Genomic DNA, 23,730 nt, shown 5'->3' on the forward strand with positions numbered 1-23,730 from the left:
TTAAAGATAGCCCTTTCTCTGCAGTTTGTGAGTCATTTCAACAAATTATCAGATCTAAGAAACAGAGAAGGGGCCAGTGCCTGCTGACCAGGCCCAAGGTGAATGGGGATGAGAGAAAAGGGGCTGATAACCACTGACTAGGCCCTGCATGAATGAGAATTAGTGAGTCCGGTGCAATGGGATTGCTTTTATACGGCCTTTCTCACCACGGTCTTGTAACTCTCACCAAATGATTGGGTGGGACTATGCAAATGAGGTACTTATAGCCCACCAAGGGGATTAGATAGCTTGCTATTAATGTAAATAAGGTGCATGGCAGTCTTGTCAGGGTGGGACCAAGCAAATAAGGTGTATGGAACCCTAACATGAGGATCGGTCAGTTTCGCCATCCTGTTGGCTTAAAATGAGCCATCCCAGAAGAGAAGAGGATCTCACCACCACCAAGAAAGAAGAGCCAGGAATGAAGCGTATCCTTTGAACCTGGGATCCCTACGCTGAGAACCTTCTAGATCCAGGAGTCAGAGAGAAAGAGTTGTAACATGGAAGTCAGGGAGAGGCAGCAGAACCAGGACAGAGAGGGAGAGCTGTAATGCTGGAGACAGGGAGAAACGGCAGCAGCAGAATCAGGAGACTGGCAGGAGACAGTGTGGTGGGCTTTCCAGCCCACAGAGCAAGAGAACTGAGCACCTTTGGGCAGGAGGCTTGCTGGCAGAATAGGGTGCTTCCAGGTACTTGGAGTTAGGTGTGCCAACTCACAGAGCTAGAGCTGAGCTCCTTCAGGTCAAAGCTTACTGGCAGAGTGGGGTGCCTCTGGCCACTTATCGGCACCAGAGCTAAGTTTGTAACACTTGCCCGAGCAGGGCAGAGGCCAGGCCAAGGGGCTGACGGCCAGAAAGAGACCTGTTTTGAAGAGGCTGTCCTGATCAAAGAACTGTATCCTGAACATTCCTGAACCTGAACTGTAACCTGTTACTTTACTAATAAACCCCATAACTGTGAGTATTATCTGTGAGTTCTGTGTGGCCATTACAATGAATTATTGAACCCCGTGGAGAAATAGTGCCGTGGGAGGGATGGTTTGTGTCAGAACTGGTAAAAAGGTTGGAGAGAGGAGGTTATATTTGACCTCCGCCTCACAGGATCTTGATTCCCTTTTCCCTTGTGAAGTTAGAAGAGGTCAGACATCTCCGCCATGCTATTTTTACAGAGAGAAGGGGCTGGTACCTGCTGACCAGGCCTCAGGTGAATGGGGATGAGAGAGAAGGAGCCAGTGCCTCCTGACCTGGCCCTGGGTAAATGAATGGGCATGAAAGCGAGATAAGCTGCATGGAGCACCTGGTGTCTGGACTGACCAGGAAAGGGAAGGTGAGATTTTGCGGGAGGCAGTTGGTGGATGGAGTGGGATTTATTATCTACCACACATCTGGCATCAAAGGTGGGTGATCTCAGCCTCCTTGGACTGGTTTAACATCTCAAAAATTTTCAGGGGGATTTGAATACCAGAATGACCATCTACAGATCGTACAGAGATATCTACGGAAAAACCAAGACTGCAGAATCACATAACAAAAGATAGCAACTTAAGGTTGGGGCTTGTCATGGATTGCATTGTGTCCCCAAAAAATATGTGTCAACTTGACTAGGCCATGAGTCCCACTATTGTGTGACTATCCAACATTTTGTCATCTTGTGTAATTTTCCTGTGTGTTATAAATCCTATCTTTATGATGTTTATGAGGCAGGATTAGAGGCAGTTATGCTAATGAGATAAGACTCAATCTACAAGATTAGATTTGTGTCTTAAGCCAATCTCTTTTGAGATATAAAAGAAAGAAGTGAGCAGAGAGACATGGGGACTTCATACCACGAAGAAACAAGAGCCAGGAGAATAGCATGTCCTTTGGACCTGGGGGCCCTGTGCTGAGAAGCTCCTGATCCAGGGCAAGATTGATGACAAGGACCTTCCTCCAGAGCCAACAAAGAGAGAATGCTTTTCCCGGGAGCTGACGCCCTGTATTTGGACTTCTAGCCTCCTAGACTTTGAGAGAGTAAGTTTCTCTTTATAAAACCATCCACTTGTGGTATTTCTAGATAGGGCTCAAGCCAAGCAAGGTACCTTATGATCTGCCTAGGAGTGGGTGTGGTCAGAGATGTCAGAATGGCCTGTGCCAAGACACCCTCACCCCTGAGGGCTATAACTATATGGAAACGAAATGGGCTCCAAGCTGTCAAGAGTAAACCACTCCTGGTCTACTAGTTCATATTTCAACTTTCTTTACTTGATTTTTGTTTTTCTTCTTACAACACTCCATGCATTCTCTCAAATTCTTACTTTAGACCTAATATATGCCAAGTACTGCATATATAAAGGAGAACAAAAACAAAGTACTGAAGCATCTGCTAATAAGATTTTCCAAGGTCAAGCTGCTTTTCTATTATGAGATTTAAATACATTAAGTTTTAAGTTTCTTGTTTTGCCACCCTGTTAGAAAAAGATCCCGTGGCACTATTTGAGAAAAAAATTCAAGGTAAACTAGTTGGTGAATATTAAATCTAACCCCTTTATGACAATAATTTCTTTAGTCTTTTAATGTTTCAATATTAAAAAAATAATAAACTTCACCTAGTTTAAGTTCATTTTTAGAAGTTCAGAATTGAGAAATACTATTTCTACTCATTTAAGAAGTTAATAGATTTAACATACATAAAAAAATTTTTGGAGAAATGGTAGTATTTCAACCACACAATATTTTCTACTATAAAATGTTAAGAATCATAATATTAGAAGCAGGCCAACCTGGAAAGGATGGCAGGAAAAGAGTCTATGAAAAAATATGGCCAGAAGAATTACCTTTTGAGCCTTAGAAAAGGTTCCTGTGACTCAGCTAAAGCAGTTGTTGGCTCAAATCTATTATGTCCCAGGCCCTGGGGACAAGAAATGTGCATGTTGCTTACTTTTGTGTCCCTGATGGCTAGTACAAAAGTCATATAAATATTTAACAAATGAGGGTCTGTCCTCATGGAGCTCATAGTCTAGGAAGAGGAACAAGGATAATCACAAGATGGAGTGTGATAAAAGGATGTTCATTTAGGCAAACAATTTTGACCCATCAGTAAATTGAACCCAATCAGGAAGATATGCTGTTTACACTTTTTGACAAAAGGATGAAGCTGGCTCTCCTTGCATTCCCTGTGGCTAATATGTGGAACATCAAAGGGCCATAAGCCAATACACAATGTTGTTGTGGACATGTGCCAACAGTTACTGTTAACCTGCTAATAATTGACATGATTTACTTACTGAAAGAAGTAACAATAATTCTTTCCCAGCTTTAAAAAAAAGAACAAAATGCAGAACTCACTTTACTGACAAAAATACAAAAATAAAAGTAAGGTTTGGTCTCAGTCCTCTTCAACTTGGTGTCTTGCAGACTCTCTGTGGCAGGAATGGCAACTTTGAAGATCTTATGATTTAAGAAAAGGAAGCAAGTGGCTTTACTTACAAGTCACTCAAAGCCAAGAATTTAATACTCCCTAGGGGAAGCTAAGCAAGTTGACATGACCCAATCTGATTTTCCTGAAGTCATTTGTTAATAGTAAATTGATAAGAAACATCCCTGCCTCCAGTTCTGTATGCTTAACTCACTTTAAATGTATATGAGTTATAAAAATAAAATCACTCTTTTTAAATCTTAGAAAAGAATTTTGTATGTTTGCTTTTTCTATAATATGGCTGCTACTAGTCAAATTATTCTGGTTTCTCTCGTTCAAAAATCCTAGACTAATACCTCAAAATTAGTCAAATCAAGTACCAGTAATATGAAGAAATATTAGCTCCGAATCTACCAAAGTAGTAAAAAAAACAGGGAAGTCTTTAACCTGGTTTAAAAACAAAATAAGAAACCCTACCCACAATCCTCATGTTCCTTGATGCTTGAAAGGACTTTGGAAGAGGGCAAAGGGTTTGATGACATACCTAAAAAATGACACCTAAAAACAACTATCCCAAGAAACATGGCAAAGGACTTCAGTTTGAAATCTTAGGGTTTTCTCTTCGTTACGACTGAGTTGGAATTGGCTTTATGTTAATAAAAAATGAAATGAAAACAGAATAGAAAAGTATAGAGTAGGTGTTGGCAAATTATAGCCTACAAGCCAAACGTGGCCTACCATCAATTTCATTATAGTCCATGAGCTAAGAATAGATTTAACATTTTTATATGGTTGGGAAAAAAAAATAAATAAAGGAAGAATAACATTTCATAACGTATGAAAATTACATGACATTCAAATTTCAGTGTTAATCCATATATAAAGTTTTACTGGAACACAGCCATGCCCATTTGTTTACATAATGTCTATGGCTGCTTTTGCTCTACAAGTAGTTGTAACAGATTGTAGGGCCTGTGAAGCCTAAAACATTTACCATTTGGCCTTTTACAGAAAAAGTTTGCCCACCCTTGGTCTAAAGCCCAGATGAGGCTGGCTTATAAGCATGACTGAATCTAGAGGTTCACAGAGCTTCCTCTTCTCTCGGCTGCACTCTTCCCCAATAATGGGCCAGGTATGCAGCTAATGTCTCTCACCTTCAAACTTACCTACCACAAATCTTCCAGAAAAGCAATGAGAGGTCCAGGCCTGCTGGAAAGTCAGTATTGCTCTTTGAGTATATGAGGCACAGCATCATTCAGTTACTATTTCCAAAGTGCAATGTGCTAGTCTCTTGCTTAGACAAACTACTTAGTGTGGAAATAAGACTAAACTATCTCTGATGAACTTACAGTAAATGTAATTTTACTTTATTTAGGAATACCATAAGTTCCTTAATGTTCTTTAAAGTTTAGTCTCCTTAATAGAAAAGTTTAATTATCTGTAAATTACTTCCTGTTACTCCCTAAAAAAAAAAAAAAAAAACTCCCTACATCACCTCAAACTAAGAATTAAGCTATTTTTCTACCATGTTCTGAATCTTGATGCCATTTGAAAACACTGACTTGACCTGAAGAAATCTTTTTATCTCACACTTTCCTTTTTATTATTAGTCAAGAGTTGTACTTTCCTCTGCATTACAAAAGCAGAACTATATACTGTATTTTTGTACAAATAACACGCACACTACACTTTTTTTGCCAATCGCGCAACCCCCTCACGCATTATTTTCCTAGGCATGCTATTTGTGTTATACGTGTGGGAGTGTTATTTGCAAAAAATATGGTCACTGTTAAGCTGTTCTGTTGAGGCATAAAATTTATTTAAAGACTATGTGAGACTTCCACTTCCAGCAGTATGGTGAACCAGAATCCCCAAAGGACCTCTGTTTACAAAATCACTAGACCCTGCAAAAAAGTAATTTTTATGCTCCAGGGGAGTAGCAGCAAGTACAGCAAGTAAGGAAAATTCCCAATGGATCCACTTTAACCAAAAGAAAAAGAACTAAAACCAGCAAAAGGCAGTAGTCCTGAGGGTGAACTAAGTGGAGCTGTAACCTAGAGGACATATCTTGGATCAGATGAAAGCTGAAGAATATTTTGCCAGAATTCCTAGTTTAACCCTTAGATCTTAGAGGGAGAATAAAGCGGTTTGCAGATAGCAAAAGAAAACCCACTGTGGAGAAAACTTTATCCAGCTTAGGCTCCAGGCTTTTCACAGATTAACCAAAAAAAAAAAAAACCTCATTGCCCTCAAGTCGATAGTGACCCTATAGGGCAGAGTAGAACTGCCCCAAAAGGTTTCCAGGGAGTGGCTGGTGAATTTGAACTGCTGACCTTTTGTTAGCAGCCAAACTCTTAACCACTATGCCACCAAGGCCCCATTTCCACTGTCAAATGAGTTCACAATCAAAGATCAGCAAACATACATGGCAGCAAAGCACAGTAAAACTTACTTTTGTTAGCACTTACTGCCATTTAACATGGGGATCGGCAAACTTTTCCTATAAAGGCTCAGTAATATTTTAGGCTTTGCAGCACACGTCCTATAAATCAGAATCAACTCAACAGCAACAGATTTGGATTTGGAGCCACACATTGCCTCTAGCAAAATCAAGCTTTTTGTTTGTTTTATAGCCTTTAAAAATGTGAAAAACAATCTTAGCTTGTGGGCCACAAAATACAAGTCACAGGCCAGATTTGGCCGGCTGGCTGTAGTTTGACAAAATCTGAGCTAAGACACCATATATTTTGCTAATTTGTTTTGTACTATCTACTTCTCTAATCCCCTTTCCCCAATGAATGTGAGCCCCTTGAGGGCATATCTTTGGCTATTTCTTTCACCAAATCCCCAGTTGCCTAAAATGTACCCAGTGCATAGTAGGTACAGGCAATCCTGAGGTTAGGAACTTCCTACTTACATACAACCAGTAGTTACAAACCAACCCTGTAAAGCCTGTTGTATTAAAAATTTGAGGTACATAATAACAAACGGGTGCTACTTTGTGATGCGGATCAAAATATTATTATTATTACTGTATTATTATGTTAAAGATGTTTTAGTTTAGCTGTTTTAGTTTAATGTTTTTTTATGCATAGAAAGGTGTGCTGTATACTACATACTAAGACAAACATTTCACTAACTGATATTACATACGAACTGTACCTAACTGTTCTGACTTACATATAAATTTGACTTAAAGACAGACTTAGGAATGGAACTTGTTCATAATCTGGGGACTGCCTGTACTCAATAAATATTTTTGAATAAATTAAAGTACAGACATGTAAGTCAGCAAAAAAAAACAAAAATTGACTTAAAGTCTTCAAGGCCTTCTGTAGTGGAGGCCATTGGTATTCTACCCAGGCCCCCTTTGGGTCCCTTTTACAGTACTGTATATCCATCCCCAGCTTTTGAGTTTTTGTCCCTGAAGGCTCACACCGGCAGCATTATTCAGAGAAGTGGAAGCACTGGGAGGTTATATCTACACAGGATGGCCCCACAATCAATGGCTGGTGTGGGAAGATGAAAGCTCATTAGCACCTTGTTTGCTGAAAGTGAGCAGTACTTGAAGCACTTACTCATGAAGATCAATGATTACAACCTTCAGTACGGATTATACATCAAGATAAAGAAAACAAAAATCCTCACAACTGGACCAATAAGCAACATCAACGCCTATGGAAGCAGCAGTCAAGAAATCAAATGACATATTACAGTGGGCAAATCTGCTGCAAAAGACTTCTTTAAAGTGCTGAAAAGCAAAGATGTCACTTCGAGAACTAAGGTACACCTGACCCAAGTCACAATATATTCAACAGCTTCATATGCATGTGAGAGCTGGACAATGAATAAGGAAGACCGAAGAAGAATTGATGCCTTTGAATTACGGTGTTGGCGAAGAATACTGAACATTCTCCTTGGAACTGAGAATGGCAAGGCTTCGTCTCAAGTACTCTGAACATGTTATTAGGAGGGAATAGTTCCTGGAGAAGGACATCATGCTTGATAAGGTAGAGGGGCAGCGAAAAGAAGGAAGATCCTCAACAAGACGGTTACAGTGGCTGTAACAATGGACTCAAACACAGCAACAATTGTCAGAATGGCGCAGGACTGGGCAGTGTTTTGTTCTGTTGTACACAGGGTCACTGTAAGTCAGAACCACCTCAACAGCCCCTGACAACAACAATATATAATAAAAACTGTTTATTAAAGCAAAGTAAAAAAAAAAAAAAATTTTTTTTTTTTTTTTTTAATGGTAAATACTGGTGAGTAGACAAGAGGATGAGATCCAAAAGGTACATGAAGGGCATTGACAATGTTCTAGATCTTAAGTTGGATAGTAGGTTCATGGGTATTCATACTATTATCTTTCTTCATGAACTTACACAAATGATCTATTATTTCCCATACAGCAAATATTTTGCTATAAGTAATATTTGCAGAATCTCTATCGTGGGTGATGATGATGCCAAGACCTGCTCACCCTTAACATGTCTTTGAAATCAGAGAGACCATGGCTGGAATCTTGTATCTTAATTTGTCTTTGAGCTGGTTACTAACCATTTATATGATTCTTTTAATTTCAGTTGGGTCTGTTGTAATATCGCCCATCCCATTTCTTATTTGGGTTATTTGCTTCCTCTCCTGTTTTTCTTTTGTCAGTTTGGCCAATGGTTTATCAATTTTGTTAATTTTTTCAAAGAACCAGCTTTTGGTCTTGTTAACTCTTTCAATTGTTTTTCTGTTTTCTATTTCATTTAATTCTGCTCTAATTTTTATTATTTGTTTTCTTCTGGTGCCTGAGGGTTTCTTCTGTTTGTTCAAATTATAGGAATAATTCTTTGATTTTGGCCTTTTTGTATGTGTGCATTTATTGCTATAAATTGACCTCTGAACACTGCTTTGCTGTGTCCCAAAGGTTCTGATAGGAAGTGTTTTCATTCTCATTGGATTCTATGAATTTCTTTATTCCATCCTTAATGTCTTCTATAACCCAGTCTTTTTTGAGCAGGGTATTGTTCAGCTTCCGAGTGTTTGATTTCTCTTTCTTGCTTTTCCTGTTATTGACTTCTACTTTTATGGCCGAAGATGCTTTGTAATATTTCAATGTTTTGGATTCTGCTAAGGCTTGCTTTATGACCTAATATATGGTCTATTGTAGAGAATGTTCCATGTGCACTAGAAAAGAAAATATATTTGGCTGCTGTTGGGTGGCGTATTCTGTATAAGGTCAAGTTGGTTGATTGTGGCATTTAGGTCTCTGTGCCTTTATTGAGCTTCTTTCTGGATGTTCTGTCGTTCACTGAAAGTGGTGTGCTGAAGTCCCCTACTATAATCGTGGAACTGTCTACCTCACTTTTCAGTGTTGATAGAGTTTGTTTTATGTACCTTGCAGCCCTGTCACTGGGTGCATAAATATTTAATATGGTTATATCTTCTTGGTATATTGTCCCTTTAATCATTATATAGTGTCCTTCCTTGTCCTTTGCAGTGGATTTAACTTCAAAGTCTATTTTGTCAGAAATTAATATTGCCAATCCTGCTCTTTTTTGATTGTTGTTTGCTTGATATATATTTTTTCCATCCTTTGAGTTTTAGTTTGTGTCTCTAAGTCTAAGTTGTGTCTCTTATAGGCAGCATATAGACGGATCATGTTTTTTTTATCCATTCTGCCACTCTCTGTCTCTTTATTGGTGCATTTAGTCCATTTACATTCAGGGTAATTATGGATACGTATGAATTTAGTGTTATCATTTTGATGTCTTTTGTTGTGTGTTGTTGCCAGTTTCTTTTCCCCACCTAATTTTTTGTGCTGAGTAGTTTATATATTGTCTTTTCCTCTTCTTCATTGTTGTTGATTTTGCTTCTGCTGAGTCTCTATTTTTTTCTTGTATTTTATTTTGATGTATAGGATAGTTTGTCTCCTTTGTCGTTTCCTTAATATTTACCCCTATTTTTCTAAATTTAAACCTAATTTTTGTTTCTTTATATCGCTCTGTCTTCCTCTCCACATGAAAGATCTTTGACTATATTTCTTAGTCTCTCTTTATTGTTTTAATGTCTTCTTTTACATAACAACATCACTGTTTCCCTGTTTTGAGCTTTTTTAATCTTGTTTTATTTTCGTGATTTCCCTGTCTGGGCTGACATCCGATTGCTCTGTCCATTGTCCTAGTCTTGGGTTGACACCTGATATTGATTTTCTAACCAAAGAACTCCCTTTAATATTTCTTGTAGTTTTGATTTGGTTTTGACAAATTCCCTAAACTTCTGTTTATCTGGAAATGTCCTAATTTTACCTTCATATTTCAGAGACTGTTTTGCTGGATATATGATTCTTGGCTGGCAATTTTTTTTTTCCTTCAATTCTTTACATAAGTCATCCCATTGCCTTCTTGCCTGCATGGTTTCTGTGGAGTAATCTAAGCTTATTCTTATTGACTCTCATTTATCCCTAGCTGCTCTTAAAATTATCTTTGGTTTCAGCAAGTTTGATTACAGTATGTCTTGGTGACTTTCTTATAAAATCTACCTTATGTGGAGTCTGATGAGCATCTTGGATAGATATCTTCTCATCTTTCACGATATCAGGAAAGTTTTCTGCCAACAAATCTTCAACAATTGTCTCTGTATTTTCTGTTATCCCTCCCTGATCTGATACCCCAATCACTCGTAGGTTATTTCTCTTGATAGAGTCCCACATGATTCTTAAGGTTTCTTCATTTTTTTAATTCCTTTATCTGATTTTTCTTCAAATATACTGGTGCCAAGTGCTTTATCTTCAAATTCAGAAATTCTGCCTTCCACTTGCTTAATTCTGCTCCTCTGACTTTCTATTGCATTGTCTAATTCTGTAATTTTATTGTTAATCTTCTGAATTTCTGATTGCTGTCTGTCTATGGATTTTTCCAGCTTATTAAATTTTTTGTTATGTTCCTGAAAAATCTTTTTAATTTCTTCAATTGCTTTATCTGTGTGCTCCTTGTCTTGTTTTGCGTATTGCCTCATTTCCTTCCTGATGTCTTGAAGGGTTCTGTATATTAATCTTTTGTATTCTTCCACTGGTAATTCCAGAAATGCCCTTTCATATAGAAGATCTGTGGGATTCTTTGAGAGCTTGTTGAGGCAATTATGGTCTGTTTCTTTATGTGACTTGATATTGACTGTTGTCTCTGAGCCGTCTATAAGTTATTGTACTAGTTTATTTCATGTTTGCTTATTGTGTCATAGCTTCTTGCTTTGTTTTGTTTTGATATCCCCAAATCAGTTGCTTGAGTGAGATAGCTTGATTATTTTTGCCTTTGGATATCTGACGTTCTGTCCCCAGATTGCTAGAGCTGTTATCAGGTATATCACTCTAGGAGTCCGTTTACTTTTGTTGTATGAATTCAGCTCAGGTGTCCAGGTAGCTGATCATGAAGTGTGTGGTACAGGCTCTGTCCTACAGTCTTGGAGGAGCAGAGGTGATTGGTGTTGGTACCAGTATCTGGTTGCAGCAGGGGGTCCCACTCTGAACAAGGCAGGGGGCTGAGAATCATCCCCCATGTGTCTCTGAGGAAAGCACATCCCTGTTCCCTAGAGCATACAGGTGGGTGGGTTCTACAGACAGACCATGGGCACCCGAAGTTTTTGGTTGTAAGGACTGGAAGATATCAGTTATCCTTGGATCCATGCCGTGGGTGGCTGGGTGGCCTGAGTGGAGCCAACAGTCCTTAGGCCCCTGATGTGAGTAGGTGAGGACCCTGTTTAATAGGTAAAGCATTGTCAAACATCAAACACCCACCCCTCTACTGCACAGCTCAAACAGTTAAGGGCCTATTCTCCTGAAACAGGCCCACACAGGTCCATGCAGGGGAGCTAGGTACTCAAAGTCCATGAACTGTTTATTCCTGGACAGGAGCCATTTCTGTCCTGAGCTCCCCAGGTTAGTGAGCTGGCAATTATCTTTTCCCCCAACTGCGAATTTATTCCTTCTCCAAGGCCGGAAGGATGGTTCTACGTGTTCAACGGGGCCTATCTCAGGCCCAGGGAAATCAACAGCCACTGAAGACAGCTTGGGGGCAGGGGCACAGCAAAATATACCCAAGCACTTAGCTTTTTCCGAGTGCTGCTCTTCTCTGGTTCCGGTGGTGTAAGCAGGCTGTGTGGCTGGCTGCTTCTCCCCGTGGAAACTGTGCCCGAATGCTAATACCAGCCCGCCGCAGCCACTCCCGGGAATGGTGCCTGACGGCTCCCAGTGATTCAGGTCCGGTAACTCCTCTCCACTTCTGAACCGTCTCTTCCTCCCCCTGCTTCCCAGTGCATTTTCTCACTTTGTCTTTGATGTTCAAGGCTCCTAGCTTGTCATAAATATACTTGTTTCACTTGTTTTCTCAGGTCTTTGTTGTAAGAGGGCTCGTCAGAAGCGTCTGTCTATTCCACCATCTTGGTCCCGCCTCCTCTAACCACTTATAGATCTAAGTTTTTCCATAAAATAATGGTGATAATATCTGCCTCACTGAGTTTATGAAGACAAATAATAACGTTAGATTACTAGACTATATCCTCAACAGTGAGCAGGACTATGTCTCTCTTGGTTACCTATGTATCCCCAGTGAATGAATCTCAAACTAAAATTCAGGATATTTCAATTTGGGTCTTGCCATCATTAAAAAAAAAAAAATCACTAGGGCAGTCAAAATAAACCTCAGGAGGGCCATTCCTAAGGCTTAACACACACGAGCTCTGGCTATCACATGCTGAAGGTGGGTGTGTCCTGCTGAGAAAGAACATGGGAAACCCCAAACTTTCAGCCTTGTATGACACAGCAGGAGAAGTTTACTAACTCATTCAGGCTGGAAACCTCAGATTTAGGTTCAGCTACTCTGCTTCCATCACTTTTATCATAATCTTAAGGGTTTTCTCCTCATAATGTGAATTTCTCCTCCAACCTGAATTCATAGTTCAGCCACCTTAAGTCAGACCTTTCTGGCTCAGAAGCACTGCAATAGCTGCCAAATGAAAGTGTCAAATTGCAGAGAATATGATAAACAAGACCAACTGAGGGAAACACACACATTTCAATTCCTCCCAGGTACCAGCCCACTTACCTGATGTTTTCCAGGGCTTTTGTTATCTGCTGTTGCTCAATATCATAGAGTTTCACCTTGAAGCCTCCACTGGCAAACAACATAGCCCAGCTTTGTCCAATGAGGCCACTAAAGGGAAAGAAAAATTTTTTAAAGTTTCAAGTTAACTTAATAACTGAATAGTTTTTTATTCCTAACCCAAAATAAATTTTTAAAAATTATACAGCATCCTATTCTTAAAATATTTAACATCTTAAAGTTATATATTCTGATAACTATATTTGTTTAAAATGTTATCTGTCTTCACATTGGAGTTCCTGAATCCTAGGCTCAAGTGTCAGCATTAGTAGTCCACATGGAGTACCATCAGATGCCACGTAGTTATCATATACTCATGTGGAAAAAATAATTCATAACAGGCAGGATGTCACAGAGGTAAAAGGCCCCTATGTGAAACCCTGTTTGACCATTGTCTTGGGCAAATCACTTAACTTGAAAAAGAGATAGCATTTGACCTTTCCTTCTCAAATAAATACTACAACTACCACCAGCATTTGCACATTTATTAGGCGCCGGGCACAGCAACCCATCTGTCCATTTGTTGTACTGTGGTGGCTTGCAAGTTGCTATGATGCTGGAAGCAATGTCACCAGTATTTCAAATATCAGCAGGGTCACCCATTGTGGTCAGGTTTCAGCAGAGCTTCCAGACTAAGACAGACTAGGAAGAAAGGCATGGGATCTACTTCTGAAAATTAGTCAATGAAAACTTTATGGATTATAACAGAACATTGTCTAACTCTCTTGCTTTGGACACGTCATTAGGAGGGATCAATCACTGGAGGACATCATGTTTGCTGAGGTAGAGAGCCCTCGAGAACCTCAGTGAGATAGGAGACGCTCGGTGACATAGCTTGGCACTATAGCCACAATGATGGACTCAAACATACCTGTGATTGTGAGGATGAGGCAGGAGCAGGCAAGGTTTCAGTCTAGTGTACATACAGGCGCCACGAATCAAAGTCGACTCAATGGCAACTAATGGCAACTAGGCACCATTAAACACTTTATATGTATTACTTTTGTTAATCTTTACAACAACCCTATGAGGTGTTACTGTTGCATGCCGTCCAGTCGATTCCAACTCACAGTGACGCTATGTACAACAGAACGAAACACTGCCCAGTCCTGTGCCATCCTCACAATTCTTGCTATGCTAGAGCCTATTGTTGCAGTACTGTACCAGTTCATTCACTGAGGCTCTTCCTCTCCTTCGCTTACCATCTACTCTACCACGCATGATGTCCTTCTCCAGGGACTGACCCTTCCTGATAACATTTCCAAAGTATGTGAGATGTAGTCTCACCATCCCTGCTTGTAAGGAGCATTTGGTTTGTACTTCTTCCAAGACAAATTTGTTCATTCTTTTGGCAGTCCCTGGTATATTCAATATTCTTCATCAACACCACAATTCAAAGGTGTCAACTCTTCTTCGGTTTTCCTTATCCAGCCTTTGCATGCATATGAGGCGACTGAAAACACAGCTTGGGTCAGGCACACCTTAGTCTTCAAGGTGACATCTTTGCTTTTCAACTCTTTAAAGGTCTTTTGCAGCAGATTTGCCCAATGCAATGCTTCTTTTGATTTTTTGACTGCTGCTTCCATGATTGTTGATTGTGGATCCAAGTAAAATGAAATCCTTGACAAAGTCAATCTTTTCTCCATTTTTCATGATGTTGCCTAATGGTCCTGTTGTGAGAATTTTTGTTTTCTTTATGTTGAGGTGTAATCCATACTGAAGGCTGTGGTCTTTGATCTTCTTCAATAACTGTTTCAAGTCCTCTTCACTTTTAGCAAACAAGGTTGTGTTATCTGCATATTGCAGGTTGTTAATGTCTTCCTCCAATCCTGATGCCACTTTCTTCTTCATATAGTTTGGCTTCTCGGATTATCTGCTCAGCATACAGATTGAAGAGGTATGGCAAAAGGATACAACCCTGACACACACCTTTCCTGACTTTAAACCACGCAGTATCCCCTTGTTCGGTTCAAATGACTGCCTCTTGACCTATATACAAGTTCCTCAAAACCACAATTGTTGTGGAATTCCCATTCTTTGCAGTTTGTTGTACTGTGGGGACTTGCGTGTTGCTGTGATGCTGGAAACTCTGTCACCAGTATTCAACATCAGCAGGGTCACCCATGGTGGACAGGTTTCAGCGGAGCTTCCAGACTAAGACAGACTAGGAAGAAGGACCCGGCAGTCTATTTCTAAAAAGAATTAGACAGTGAAAACTTTATGAATAGCAGCAGAACGTTGACTGATATAGTGCTAGAAAGTGAGCCCCTCAGGTTGGAAGGCACTCAAAATACTCTGAAGTAAGTGCTATTATCTCTATTTTTTTGCATGGGAAAATGAGGCACAGAGGAGTTAAAATCTCACAGGATACAAGTACTAGAGCTATAATAGCTATAATATGAACCCAAGCAGTCTGACTCTTGAATCCTTACTTTTTTTTTTTTTTCTTAATAATTTGTTTTTTGTTTTTGTTCTTGTTGAGAATACAGGAAATCCCTGGATTACAAAAGAGTTCTGTTTCTAAATTTGTCTTTAAGTCGAATTTGTACATACATCAGAACAGTTAGGTACGGTTGGCATCTAACATCAGTCAGATGTTTGTCTTAGTATGTAGTGTATAGTGTACCTTTCCATGCATAAAAAAAATTAAAGAAATACTTCCAGATACACTAAAACATCTGTAACACAATAATACAGTAATAATAATGTTTTGATGTATATCACAAAGTAGTGCCCATTTGTTATTACGAACCATTGTATGTACCTTCTCCACAGTTGAAGAGATACCTAAAGGGCAAATGTTACCCAAAATACTAAAAAGATTCTGTTCTGTAAAATCTTTGAGACTAATTAGATACTTTACTGTAGACTCCAAACTAAAAAATCTGCATTATATCACCTGACCTCATTTCTGCTGGGTTTTGAACCCTCCCAGCAGAGGCAAGGAGGGTTGGGGGCATGGGTCAGATGGTGCTGGGGCCAGAGGAATCATTCCCCTATCACATCTTCACCAACCTATCAACCCCACACACCAACTACAAGGCTTCTGCCTTGGGGTGCAAGGGAGAAAGTGCCCCTCAGAATGTACTAAGAGGGAGTTCAGGTCCCAATGGTTGGGAAGAAGAACTTAGAGAACCCCAAATCCAAAATTCTCCATGAAACCCTAAAAACCATATGGAATATACAAAGGCCAGGAATCTAAGACTGCCCCTTCTAGTTACCAAAAGGCCAAGAACTGCTGCAATAGTGAAATCCCACATGTGTAAGGTAGGGGAAACAGAAGCTCAGAGAGGTGCTGCGATGGCCCCAGGCTATCCAACGTGGAGGACCTAGTAGGATAGGTGGGGCAGAGCTGAGTAAGGGGGCACGCAGAGGCCTGGCCAGATGCCTAGCGTGGCAAATTGACTGGTTATACTCAGAGAACCAGGAGAGAGCAGGCAGCCACATCCTGGGCCATTGGCCACCACTACCTGCAGGCCAGCCATTCAGAGCAGAGTGGCGGTGCTTGGGGCACATAGATGGTGGGGCCGGCCCTTTCCAAGCTCTAAGGGAGATGTGTGCATGTGGGCTTTCCACTGCAGTAGGCCGAGGCTGGGCACACCCTGTTGCAGGGGCCAGTCTGCCAGCAGCCACCCAAAAGCCTGCTGTGGCATCTGCACACGTGGGAGAAGTACAGCCCATGATGGGAGCCCAGGGCCCCAAACACTCAGTCAGTTTTTTCCTGACAGGCTTTATAGGGGTGGGTTCATAACTAAGGGGCATATGTAAGTCAGATGTTCATAACCCAGGGACTGCCTGCATACAAAGCAGAACAAACAGATTCAACAATTTCTACATGTACAATTCAGTGGCATTGATTACATTCTTCAAGTTGTGCAACTATTCTCACCTTATTTTCCAAATTGTTCCTTCACATTAACTTAAACTCACTGCCTCCTAAGTTTCCTATCTAATCTTTTGAGTTTCTGTTGTCAATTTGATCCCATATAGGTAGCTCTTAAAAGAGCACAATATTTTTTACTAATTTAGTCCTTACTTTTAACTAGTATGTTGCTTGTCTTTTAGAAAAAGACATGAAAAACTCAGGTGGGGTTGCTCAAAGGGTTAAATATGAATGTATAAAATACACCTATCACTCAGATCTTGGTTTCCAATACCATTCTCCAACAAAAAAAAAACAGAAATCCCTGGAGAACTGGCAGATTCTAGAACTGGGCAGAGAATGTGCAAGATGGGCCTGGAACATCTTGTAGTGCCAGAAAGTTAAAATGTGCTCAAAAACAACAAAAAAAAACCTACATTGACGTATGTTAAAGGGATACATGAACCAACTGAGTGAGCTTCCAATGGCCAAAGTTGGAACAATTTGAGCAACACAATAAATAAAGTATGTTGGACTGTAGCCCAAAGTATAAAACAAATATCTACGGGTCCATAGTGATAGAAACAGATGACTGAATAAGTAAATGGGAGAGAAGAGACAAATCTCCCTTGCAGAAGCATCCCAAATGATATAGGTAGGTATCTGCTCTCAAGGAGGGGAAGCATTAACTCCCCACTCCTTAAGTGTAGACTGTGTGTAGTGGCTTCCTTCCAAAGAGTACAGTATGGAAATGGGGGAAAAAGTAACTTTACAATGGAGAAACTTACAAATACTACTCCAGTCAGGTTATCAAGATTAACATCACCAGTGATAAAGTCATGTTGATAGCATGACTTGCTACAATGTGACGAGAATGGCTCTTTACCTCTGTGGCTTTCCTCCCAAAAACCTGTAACCCCAGCCTAATCATGACAAAAACATCAGAAAAATACCAAAAAAAAGAACATCCTACAAAATAGTGGCCAATAGTCCTCAGAACACTCAAAGTCATCAAAAAACAAGAAAAGTCTGAGAAACTGTCACTGCCAAGAGAAGCCTAAGGAGACATGACAATCAGGTGTAATGTGGTGTCCTGGGTGGGATCCTGGGTGAGGGCATTAGGTAAAAACTAAGGAAATCTGAATAAACTATGGATTGGAGTTAATAAGACTGTATCAATATTGGTTCATTAACTACAACAATGTACCATACTAAAGAAAGATGTTAAAATAATAGGGAAACTGGGTGAGGAAATACATGGGAACTCTCAGTACCATCTGCAATTTTTCTCTAAATATAATATTGTTCCTAAAAAGTAAAATTTATTTTTTCAAAAAATGAATGTATGTGATAGCAATTCCACTCCTGTACCCGAGAGAAATAAAAACATACGTCCACACTAAAATTAATACATTAATGTTCATTAACAGCATTATTAAAAATAGCCAAAAAGTAGAAAACTCAAATGTCCATAAATGGATAAACAAAATGTGGTATATCCATACAGTGGGATACTATTCGGCCATAAGAAGGAATGAAGTACTGATACATGCTACAACATGGACGAACCTTTAAATCATTACTGTAAGTGAAAAAAGCCAGTTGCAAAAGGTGCATAAGGTCCCATATTGTATGATCCCCCTTACACAAAATGTTCAGAATAGGCAAATCCATACAGACAGAAAACAGACTGGTGGTTGCCTGGGGCTGGATGAAGGAAGGGATGTGGAGTAACTGCTAACGGGCAAGGGGTTTCTTTTTGGGGTGATGAAAATGTTCTAAAATTAATTCTGGTGATACTTGTTCAATTCCATGAATATACTAAAACTCACTGAATCGTACACTTTAACTGCATAAATTATACAGTATGTGAATTATATTTCAATACAGCTGTTATAAATAAATGAAGGTACGTGAACATGCTTTGAAAACCAACTCCTGCCACACAGATCTAAAGCAGTAATACTTAAGTACTCAAATCCAGTAAACAAATAAGGTAGGGAGTCACCTTGAACTGTGCTTATAATTCTTTCCATTAAGTACCTGCCTGATGTGTGTCTGGGTGGGTGTATGTGTGTGAGTGTTCTGTCAGAGGTGAGGTGAGGGAGGATCTCCTACATTATTTGCCTAAACTATCATCAAGTGAGGTGGCTTTTTTCAGATGAGGTGGCTATAGGTGGGTTTACACAGCTAATACACAAGCAAAGCTTAATCAGGCCTAACTTCAATTCAAAAATCCAGTGCTATTCCCATTACAACTGCACCAAATCCAAGCTGGCCTACCTAGAAGAGTACATCACAGCCTTAACCTCACATATCACGAGCAAAGAATACAGCACAACTTTCCTCATGATCTATGTACCAACGAATGTGTTTGATAATTCTCCCCAGGGACATAAGACATACTAGCAGCCAGGCCTCTCAGGAACTTACCTAGCTTGCTGTGTGCTCAGACTCTGGATGCAAAGAATATCTATCTATATTCAGCATGTTACATTTCTAAAAATGAACACTAACTTTTCCCACAAAAGCCGAATTCTGGGTTTGGGCAAGGCTTATCTGCCTCACCAGAGGGCAAATGGGCATTTTCCCGATAGCTGAGAAGAAAATATATGTATTTTTTAAATGTATTTAATTTGTTGCTGTTGTCATTAAGAACACACACAGAAGGTACAAAAATTCAACAATTTCTACTTGTACAATTCAGTGACATTGATAATATTCTTCATGTTGTACAACCATTCTCACCCTCCATTTCCAAATTGTTCCTTTTCCATTAACCATAAACTCACTGCCCCCTAAGTCTTCTATCTAATCTTTCGAGTCGATGTTGTCAATTTGATTCCATGTAGATAATTCTTAAAAGAGTACAATGCTCAAGGCAACATCCTTTATTAGTTAAGCTAAACTCTTATTTGGTTTAAAGAAGACTCAAGGGAATATTTTTTGCTTAACATTTAAAAATTATCTCAGGGCAATAGATTTGGGGGTTCACCCAGCCTCCATGGCACCAGAAAGTCTTGAGTCCATGACAACTTGAAATTACGTTCTAAATTTTTCCCCCTTTTGACCAGGATTCTTCTATACAGTCTTTGATCAAAATGCTCAGTAATGGTAGCCAGGCATCATTCAGTTCTTTTGGTCTCATGGCAAATGAGACAGTTGTTACGTACACAATCAGCCAAACATTCCATTTTCTCCTTCTATTCCTGACTTTCTTCCTTCCTGTGTTGCTCCAAGTGCATAGAGGCCAATTGTTGTACCTTGGGTGGCCACTTAAAAGCTTTTAAGACCCCAGGCAAACGCAATGGACTAGGATGTAAAACAGAAGCACTAAACACAATTATTAGGCCAATTACCTGGGATGTCCCATGAAACTATGAACCTCCAAACTAAGAAACTAAATCCCATGAGGTATGTGGTTGTACATACACAGCCTCAGCAGCTGCTCTTTTTGTTGTTATTGTTGTCATTGTAAATATATCACACATTTGCCAACTAACTTTTTAGAGGTATACAACTTATTGACATCAATTATATTAATTGGCTGCACAAACCTTACCCTTAATCAATGCTATTTTTCCATCACCATAAATCAAAACTCAGTGCTCCATAAGCAGTAACCCTGCCTTACTCCCTCACTCCTGCCCCTAAAAAAACTAATAGATTTTGGTTCTATATATTTGCCTGCACTTGTCTTTTTATATAAGTAAGTCATACAAAATTTGTCCTTTTGCGATGGACTTATTTCACTTAGCATGTCTTCAAGTTCCATCCATGTTGTAGCATGTATCAAGACTTCATTTCTTTTTTTCTGGCTGAGTAATATTCCACTGCATGTATATACCACATTTTATTCATCCATTCATCCACTGAGGGACATTTCGGGTTGTTTCCACCTTTTGGCTATTGTGAATAGCGCTGCAATGAACACTGGTGTACCTGTCTGTTTGCATCACTGCTTTCAAGTTCCTTGGGTATATTCCTAACAGTGGAATTGCTGGGTCACATGGTAGTTCTATTTTTAGCTTTTTGAGAACTGCCACACTGTTTTCTGCAATGGCTGCACCATTTTACATTCCTATCAGCAATGTTTAAGAATTCCAATTTCCCTATATTCTCACCAATATTTGTTATCCTCTGTTTTTTTAATCTTAGCCATCCTAGAGGGAGTGAAATGGTATCTCACTCTGGTTTTGATTTGCATCTCTCTGATGGCTAATGACATTGAGCATCTTTTAATGTGTTTGGTGGCCATCTGAATATCCTCTTTGGTGAAATGTCTGGAAATATATTTTTTAACATTCTTCCATCTCCCCTCTTGCCCTCTACCCCTAGTAATGCTCTCCCAATCAACCATAACTCCTATGGTCTCTCACCAAGCTTAGCCACCCTGACCCTTCGTGTTCCTGGAGATTAGATCTGAAAAGGAACCTTGGCCCACCTAGGGCCTATCTTCTCAAGACAGCCTTTCCCCTGAGACCAACCCTAGAAAAATTCTGCCTCTGGCACCCATCTCACATGTGTATGCATGTGCAGATGTGGATGAGAACAAGAGAAAAAGAAAATAAAAATACAGGACCTAATTCCACCTTAATTTCTAGGTCTAAGGAATTAAACATTTGCATTATTTGTTGTAAACTATTCTATCTTTAATCATAGACATCTAAGAACATGAATCAAAAATACAGTGAAGTTTGTACAATGATGTAAAAATGCAATGCTTGTTAGCAATATAAATCTGTTTGTTCAACAGGGTAAGCTCTTTGCATTCCTGGTACATCGTTAAACCCACCAAACCAAACCCATTGCCGTCAAGTCAATTCCAACTCATAGCAACCCTATAAGCCACAGCAGAACTGCCCAGTAGGGTTTCCAAGGAGCGGCTGGTGGATTCAAACTACCTAACTTTTGGTTAGCAGCCATAGATCTTAACCATCACAGAGGCTTGATAAATGTTAGTTGTTGGTAACAAAAAAAGCTGTCATTATCTAGTGACAAATATTAAATAAATATCAGCAGCCTCTTCCCATGGGGTTAAAATAAAGATCACACTCATTCACTGAAAAAATATTTTTAAAGTGCCTACTACATGCCACTATGAGTAACCCTGCTGGTATCTGAAACATCGGTGAAAGCCTGACTGGGGTTGATTTAACAGAAAATGAGCCTCTCAATCTAACCACCAGTTTCAGAAAATGCAGGGGACAGAGGAACATGTTAAATCACACCACAGGGGTACACCCAGCAAACGTCTAGAGTGTGGGAAATTCTACAGGGCAAATGACTTGGTTTTTACAACAAATATGTTGCAAGAAAAAAAAATTTTTTTTTTAAGAGGGAGGGGAACCCATAGACTGAAAGAGTTAAGAGACAATCAACCAAATGCAATGTGTGGACCTTATTTGGACCCTGAATCAATCAAACCAAGTGTAAAAATTTTAGATAACCAGGGAAATGTTGAATGCTAACTGGATATTTGGAGACATTTATTTGAACGTATGAAGGAATTTTGTTAATGTTTTGCATGTGATGATTATGTGTATTATGGTTGTATATATTTTAACAGAGTCCTTTTTTTTATCTTTTACATATACATGCTGACATATTTACAGATGAAATGCTACAATGTCTAGGATTTGCTTCAAATAATCTAGAGAAGGGAATATAAATGAAACTAGATTAGCCATGTGTTAATAATTGTTGAAGCTGAATGATAGGAAGGTAAAACCAAACAAAAAAAAACCAGTTGCCATCGAGTTGATTCCAACTCACGGCAACCCCATGTGTGCAGAGTAGAACTGTGCTGCATAGGGTTTCGAGGTTGTGACCTTTTTGAAGCAGGTTGCCAGTTCTTTCTCCTGAGGCACCTCTGGGTGGGTCTGAACTGTCCATTTTTTGGTTAGTAGTCAAGTCACCCAGGGATCCTGATAAGTAGATAAGGGTTCATTATACTATTCTCTCAACTTTTATATAGCTTTAAATTTTTCCATAATACAAAATTAGACAATATATGAATAAATAAGACTGGATGGGAAGAAAGAAACTAGAGACAGAATATAGTCAATTTTATCAAGTTTTTAGGAGAAATGAGGCAATAACTTCCAAACTGAAGAGAGAAATGGTAAAAAGGGAGGATACATTTTAGCATAGAAGAAATAATTGTATGTTTGCATGCTGAAGAGTATGATTCTCTGAAGAGGGGAAACTGATAATGCAGGAGACAGTACAACATTTTGGTCTGGAACTCCTCCGACTATGTCCATTGCTTGGCTCCAGTCCTGATGCTTGCTATTGCTCACGAAAAAAAAACAAAAAAGGCAGGTCCCATTTCTGAGCACTCTTATCGGTTTTACTGAGGTGATAGTCAGACAGGTAGCAAATCCTTGGAACTGGAAATATCAGAATAGAGGCAGGGCAACTACTTGGCAGGGATGTTGGCATCAAACACGGGGTGGATGGTTGAACTAGGTTTCACTTCTCTTTCAATCTTCAGTTTTCCAGTTCTACTGAGAATATTAAAAGCAACTTGCAGCCAGCCCACAATCTGTTGTACGGTAGTAAGTCACATCACCAAGAGGACCTTAGTTTCTTCATCCATGAATTCACAAGTGTACAGAGGTAAGGATAATATTTACACTAGTGCAGTAGTTTCCAACCTTTTCATCATACCCCAACATGGTGTTATAAAAACATGGTCCTCAAGTTTTAAAATTGGTTGTCAAATAAATTAACTGATCTGAATAACTTTCTTTATGGCTCAAAAAAAAAAAACAAGACAAATGTCCAAAATGAAATAATATTCATAATATATGAATATGCAAAAATTCCTACAAGTTCAAAAGAAAAAGATGAACATATCAAATAAGCTAGGTGGGGAGGGGAGACTTGGGTAAAGAATGTGGACAGGCAATACCAAACTAACTTGAAAACATATTCTACTGCCTTAGTCTAAATAACATTTACATCAGAACAGCAGAGATTACAAAAATTGATAATGCTTACTGTTGGTGAAGTTATGCGGATATGGGCACTGTCATGGATTGAATTGTGTCCCCCCAAAACATCTGTCAACTTAGCTGGGCCATGAGTCCTAGTATTGTGTGATTGTCCACCATTTTATGTGATTTCCCTATGTGTTGTAAATCCTATGACTATGATGAAATGAGATAGATTACTGACAGTTATACTGATGAGATATACAAGTTTAGATAGTGTTTTAAACCAATCTCTTTGAGATATAAAAGAGAGAAGTGAGCAGAAAGACAGGGGAACCTCATACCACCAAGA

At 39.4% G+C, this 23,730-nt stretch overlaps 1 protein-coding gene across 1 annotated transcript in view; it reads right to left on the reverse strand.

Annotated features, from left to right (window-relative positions):
• The window catches only part of CRYL1 (crystallin lambda 1), a 230,171-nt gene that overhangs the window by 200,614 nt on the left and 5,827 nt on the right, over positions 1 to 23,730 (reverse strand). The window contains exon 2 of the mRNA XM_049867333.1: positions 12,522 to 12,629. Within this exon, the coding sequence (XP_049723290.1) occupies positions 12,522 to 12,629 (108 nt within the window). The remainder of the gene's footprint in view (positions 1 to 12,521; positions 12,630 to 23,730) is intronic.

Source organism: Elephas maximus, chromosome 23, assembly GCF_024166365.1.
Source record: "Elephas maximus indicus isolate mEleMax1 chromosome 23, mEleMax1 primary haplotype, whole genome shotgun sequence".
NCBI lineage: Eukaryota > Metazoa > Chordata > Mammalia > Proboscidea > Elephantidae > Elephas > Elephas maximus.